Here is a 6379-nt window from a genome sequence, read left to right as displayed (position 1 = left end):
AATCATCAGTTATCCTCTGTAAATATGTATTTGATAGAAAAGGACAGTTTTTTGCTAAAATGACACTGTTTTTACCGGAAATGTCCCCATAGCATAGCAAAAAGTGTGTAAAAATGTGCCATTTTGGAATACGGCGGCCATATTGGATTTTTGGACAAAATTCAACATGCCCCAAGTTTTAATCTGTTCCAATAGGGGTTCTGACCAGGAATCCATGGAGAAAACTTTGACCAAAAAATAGGCCTAATGTTTCCAGCAGATGACCTGTCTATCTTCACCTTACCTTTTGAAGATATCTATGAGGTGCACATGCTGTCTAAGGTTTCTCAGTGACAACATGAAGGGAACACGTGACCAGCATAGAAATCAGTGGAGTTTATATTGAAATTTTGGCTTAGCGTAGTAGACATCTCAAGGTTGTTTCAATTATTGAATAGTCTTACCTATGAATTTGAGTAGTTTGAAGACACACAATAAGCAATGGTTGATTAGCCTACATTTACATAAGTATTCTGCAGACTATTTTTAATGGCCAAACCAAGATAATTTAAAAGAGTATGAAAGGCCTATGTGTTCTGAGCTTTAGATTGGGTATAACATGGGTTCCACAATTTAGTTATATTAAACAGAATAGTCACGAATATGTACATACAGGCTATTTTGAACCTTTGAACCGGTCCAGGGTTCTTTCATGAGAAACAATAAAATGTGCACACTCATAATGGAAAATTAGCTTTATTATACATAGCAATGCAGTTTCCCATTGTACACTTTTTATTTAATATAATCATTATGGAAAATATAGGTTCAGGGACATACAAGAACATGCACAAAACAAACAAATCTGGGTTTTGGCACCTTGTTCTATTTATACAATACTCTATAGAGGCATGTTGTAGGCTACAAACCGTCTTCACTCTCCAACATGAACCGTTATATGGTCACAGTAGATATGATGGGAACAAAACAAAACAAAACAAAACAAAACAAAAACAAAATCAACTGTCAAATGTAAAGGAGTATCTTTTGGAACCTCCAAAGAAATTAGAACAGCAGGAAGGATGTTTTCAGAGAATGTTGTAAACTAAATGAATAATAACGCTTCACTGGGAAGCTGACAGTTACTTTCTCAAACAAAGAGTTCAAATCTTTACATTCCTTTGCTAGTTTGTGGTGTTGTATACGGTCCTTGCATTACAAATCAGAAGACAAATCAATTTCTAAAAAGCCGGCCTCTGAAGATAAACACTGTTTTGAACCTTGACCCCCAGATTCTTGTGTGCCCCTTCCTTATGTACAATACTGAGTTCCCATAACAATGAGATCCAACAGGGATGACTAACATGGCACCTATGTATTTTTCCTTGTGACAATAATCCCGACTACACAGGCTGTTGGGGTTCAGTTTGCCCATGTGAATTGAGCGGAGTCCTGGGTTTAAGTGCATTTTGAATGTAGAATGTACTTCAATCTGCAGTGCAGGCCAGGACTCCACTCAACACTGGTCCAAGAAACCATAATCCCCCATATTCAGTCCCAGAGGACATGTGAATGCATATTTGTATTAGTGATCATGGCAGCTGCTTGCATTTCCAGTTATGATCATTATCTGAAACTCCATCCAAATGCATAAACATCTAACCAAGTATAGGCTTACTGCATGTAAAACATTTCACCGTATTTTTTTTTTTTTTCTGGGGGCACTTTATATTAGAAATAAAATAAAAAAAACTATATAATAATAATCATGAAATCCACAGATAAAAAATGTTTTCCAAATTGGGTCAAGATTATGCATACAAATCAGCATAGTTCTCCCTTCATTCTTTAGAAAAAAAATATCACAGCTAAATTAAAATGACTAATACAGTCATAGTAATATGTTTGGTAAAATCTATACTTCTAAGCACAATCTCTCACAAAACATACAGGCTATACCCTGTACTTCATATCATTAACCACAAGGATTATTGTCCTTCCCTTTCCAGGACTATGAAAAAATAGTTTCTGCACTTGCTATGGTAAATTCTATGCTGAGACGTAACTGAGGAAAGAAACTCAACCCTAGGGGTCATGGTACTCATTACTGGTTTCACATATGAGTTAAGTTCTTCGCATAAGAAACGCTTTACAGAAAACAACAGTCTCAACGTGTTGTGCAGGTGTTGGACCTTGACAGAAACACTAGGACAATCAACACTCTTAAAAAAAACAACCATTTAAACTTTGTGGTGGCTGAACCTAAATTCTAATACTCAACATTACAAATTCAATTTGTATCCCTCTACCACACCCTCAAAAATCTCTTTCAAAATGTTCTTACACTGTAAGTATACAGCCAAGACTTGTGCAGACTTCTTTCTAGCCCCCAAAAAGCACATTATCAATGATAAAAAAAAATATATAACGCTTTTAATACAGCGATGCCTTCAACAGATCCAATTAGAGAACAGTTATGATCTTTCAAAGCATCTAATCTCTGTACATGTAAGCCTAATTATTATGACACTACAGATGCCACAGCTTTACATATTTCTCTCAGAATGCCTCGACACAGATTAAGCTTATAGCACAAAACATCAGTGGATTCTCTGATTCTTGTCAAGGTCCCCTTTTGACGGCATATTAACAAGTTACAGTATTTGCATGTCAAGGCCACTTATTCCTATAGGTGTAAATTGGGAATAGCTCTTTGAATTTACCAAGAGGATAAACAACTACTGTGCAGTTTGTTGTCTGTTGAATGGACCGGGAGCTGGAAATGATTTAGTGAGATACAGCATTCTGCACCACAGTGCTGTGTCTGGGAACAGTCTTGCCTTCTGAACACTTTAAAAAATACTCTATGAAGTTGCAAAATAGTGTTTTGAATAGCATACATTTCAGCACAGTGCTATGCACAGTTTGCATGGCTCCCATTTCCAGAACAAAAAAAAAAGATTAAATAAAATGAAATAAAGAAACAGCCACATGCAGTTCCTTAGTTATAGTGGTTGCCAAGTAACAGGCAGCATGAGTTTTTTTCTGCAATCTTTTCATGTGCACTTTTTTTTTCTAAAAAGGAAATAGAAAACTGTGCCACTCAATGCTTCAGCAATGGTCAAAAGAAAGTCCAAAAAAAGCAAGCTTGTGCTTTAGTCAAAATTGACATGGCAAAAAAGAAAAATACTATGCTTTCTTTCTGCAGACTCCTTGGGGTCAGGGTTTTTGAAAGGCAGTAGGCAGCCTCCGCAATCTTTGAATGGAGAGGCTGTCATAGATGAACAAGGATAATGTGTGATTCCTTAGCAAAGAAGAGTTTTTTTACATTTGCCCTCCTCTGAATCAGTGGTCCAAAATGAAATGTGTCATAACATCACCTTTACATTACTTCCTTTTTTTACTTTTTGTTTTGTTGTATTTTATAAGAGGGTAACCATGTTTTCTGATTAACCTAGCCTTTACAGAGTGGTGTGCCTCCCATTTCTTTTGCTTGGGTTAAGGCATTTCTCCACTGCCGACTCAACTGCATCACAGTCAACAAAGTGACATTTTTTTGTTCTGATCCACGTGGAGTCATCTGCGATGCACTCCTTTGTCTTCTTCCTCCTCACATCTCTCAAATCCTAGACTCATTCAAGCTCCAACAATCCCACCTCAGACCGTCAACTTTGTTTTATATATATAAAACAAAATATATTTGTTTTTATTAATATATATATATATATATATATATATATATATATATATATATATATATATATATATATATATATATATATATATAAAAAATAAGTTAGTCCTTTTTCCTTTTCTTATGTGAAGGTTTTTTCTCTTAACATTTTTTACTTTTTTTAGAAAAAAAAAAAAGAAAACAAACCACAGGAGACACACAAAACAAAACAAAATATCAAGCTTGCATGTCTCTGGTCTGATATCTCCTTACTCCTCCTCCTCTTCCTCGTCGTCGTCTTCGTCGTGGCAATGGGTGATCTCCTGGGGCGTCAGTGGGAAGAGGTGCGGCGGCTTGATCTCGCTGATGGAGCGCGTCATCTGGTTGCGCTTGCAGTCCGAGTCCTTGCAGTCGACACAGTGGCGGTTGCGGGTGGCCAGAGGTGACTCGGCATCGATGTCCACGTGCGTGTGCTCCACTGTGGACTCGTGAGGCATCTGAGGAAAGACGGTACGTTCTTAAAACATGTTCCGCTCCACACTCTTTTGTGCCTTAGCGTATGGCAATGTGCAGACCTGTGGTCCCAGTCATCCCTAACATGCCTGATTTCCACCATCCCTGTCACCTTTGATTCGCAGGTCCCACACCTCCTACTAAATAATACAATGGACTTCTCAAATACATATTATGACAAATTACATTACCTTTACCCCTAGTGCGTGCTTTAAAAAAAAAAAAAAAAAAAACTTTTCACGATTTTTTAAGTGCATTTACCAAATGTTAGATATTAAATACAGAGCACACTCAGGCTACTTCGTTTAACGTGTGGCTGCTTGGCACCCAGAATCAGCTCGCTGTGAAATGGGATGGAATGGAATGGACTTCAAGTGAATGGAGGAGAGCTGAACTAGAGTGAACTCAATTATCTGACCCTTTCACACATTCCCTGCCAAGCAAGCGGCTTACAGTCACTGTGCCAAGCAGCGCATTCGAAGGGAGGTCACGCACTCTGTGAAAAACTCGAGAATATATAGTTTTTAATCTTTACAAAAGATTTATCCTACAACTTTCGCTGTAACACAACTGTGGCACTTGTTCCCCAGGTAACCTTGTCTTTGGTCTGTTTTCAGTGACATGACTGGCTGTGTGCGAATGTCAACAGGAAACGATTGGGTTTGCCTCCACTGATGTGTGATGTGGCTACACCTGCTAAGCAGGGTGCCTATCCTTTCTACCAATATGAGGTGATAATACATACTTAGTAATTGTTCCCTGGGAAATAAACCTCACTATGTTACCAGTCGAGCTACAAGAAAATTAGCATTAACTGTGACATGTTTTGACACTTGTCACTTATTAGTAGCAGTGCTTCTCAAACATTTTATGTCATTCCCCACTTTGGAGGAGGGGCATTTTTAAGCCCCACCTGACCCCATCAACCCGCAAAATGTTAACTTAAAAATATTTCTTTTTTGCATTTTGGGTCCATGTTATATTTCCAGTCTCGGTCCGCTGGTTCAAAAATGTTATTTTAATTCATATGTCAGCCTGTTTATGGGTTCGCTTGTGAGTGTGTGACTATTTTGTTTAGAATCTATGATCTTCCTTATAAAAAAAAAGCATTGTTAACGATGGGCACAAAAAAATCCTCCACTTCATCGCGCCCCAGAGACTGCCATGTCTCTGTTCCCCACTAGTAGGGTGCGTCCCTCACTTTGAGAACCACTGCACTAGAGGAATTGCACCTTTTACACACCACTGATTTATTAATGAGACAATTGTCTTTATACAAACAAACTAGCTAACTAACCAATAAATAAACTAGATGTACCACGGAGCGGTACAAAATATGACCGCTGCCCAGTCCTGCACATTCTCTCCACATAAATAAATCACTCAATTTGTCTCCATCTCCTACTTGTGTGTATGGAAATGAGTGTGTGCATAGTGAGTGTTTGTTTTTTGTGTATATGTGTGCTTCTGTGTGTGTGGGGTGTGTGTGTGTGTGTGTGTGTGTGTGTGTGTGTGTGTGTGTGCGTTATCTGTGTGTGTGTGTGTGTGTGTGTGTGTGTGTGTGTGTGTGTAGCCGATATGGCCCCCCCATGAACGGAATTCCATGAAACTTGGCATGCATTCAGAGGGTGTCATAATGATCCTACACTTAAAATTCTGTGCAGTTTTGTCAGCCAAAGATATGTGCGATTACAATGCCTCGTTTTTGCCTTTTCATTTTTAACTAGGTGGTGCTATGCCTAAGTGGATATGGGATGGGTTGACATAGCCTCTTGAGACCAACATACGAAAAAAAGTTGGTCATCCTAGGGCCTACGGTTCTCCAGATATTCACAGAAAACGGTGTCCGGCCTACCCTCCTTGGGGGGCCCGGTGCAGCGGGTGGACGACGGATCAAAACGAAAAACAATGGTCCCGGTGTCATCCTTCTGGGGCTACATGCCCCCCAAGTTTTGTGCACCCCGGTCTTTTAGTGTCCCGGGACTCGTTGACACAAACTTACTGAAGAAAAAAAAAAAAAACGGAAGAAAAAAAAAAAAACTGGCTAAACCTATATGACCGCCGCGCAATAAATATTACTTATTTATGTCTTTACTCAAATTGCTATTCTTTAATTCTTACAATTATTACATGAACCACAGGATACATACTGTATGGGCTTATCCTATCCCTTTCTCTATTGAAGTGTTCCCATCCATAATGGCTAATTCTGTT

General features: G+C 38.7%; 1 protein-coding gene across 1 annotated transcript in view; it reads right to left on the bottom strand.

Moving 5' to 3' along the window:
* Nucleotides 1-3783: 3783 nt before the first annotated feature.
* Nucleotides 3784-6379, bottom strand: part of nt5c2b (5'-nucleotidase, cytosolic IIb) — a 33645-nt gene continuing 31049 nt past the window's right edge. The window contains 1 exon segment of the mRNA XM_048248458.1: nt 3784-4149. Within this exon segment, the coding sequence (XP_048104415.1) occupies nt 3922-4149 (228 nt within the window). The 3' untranslated portion in view covers nt 3784-3921.

This window comes from Alosa alosa, chromosome 7 (genome assembly GCF_017589495.1).
Source record: "Alosa alosa isolate M-15738 ecotype Scorff River chromosome 7, AALO_Geno_1.1, whole genome shotgun sequence".
Lineage (NCBI taxonomy): Eukaryota > Metazoa > Chordata > Actinopteri > Clupeiformes > Clupeidae > Alosa > Alosa alosa.
Note: the sequence above shows the minus strand (reverse complement) of the source record. Positions and strands in the feature narration are given on the sequence as shown.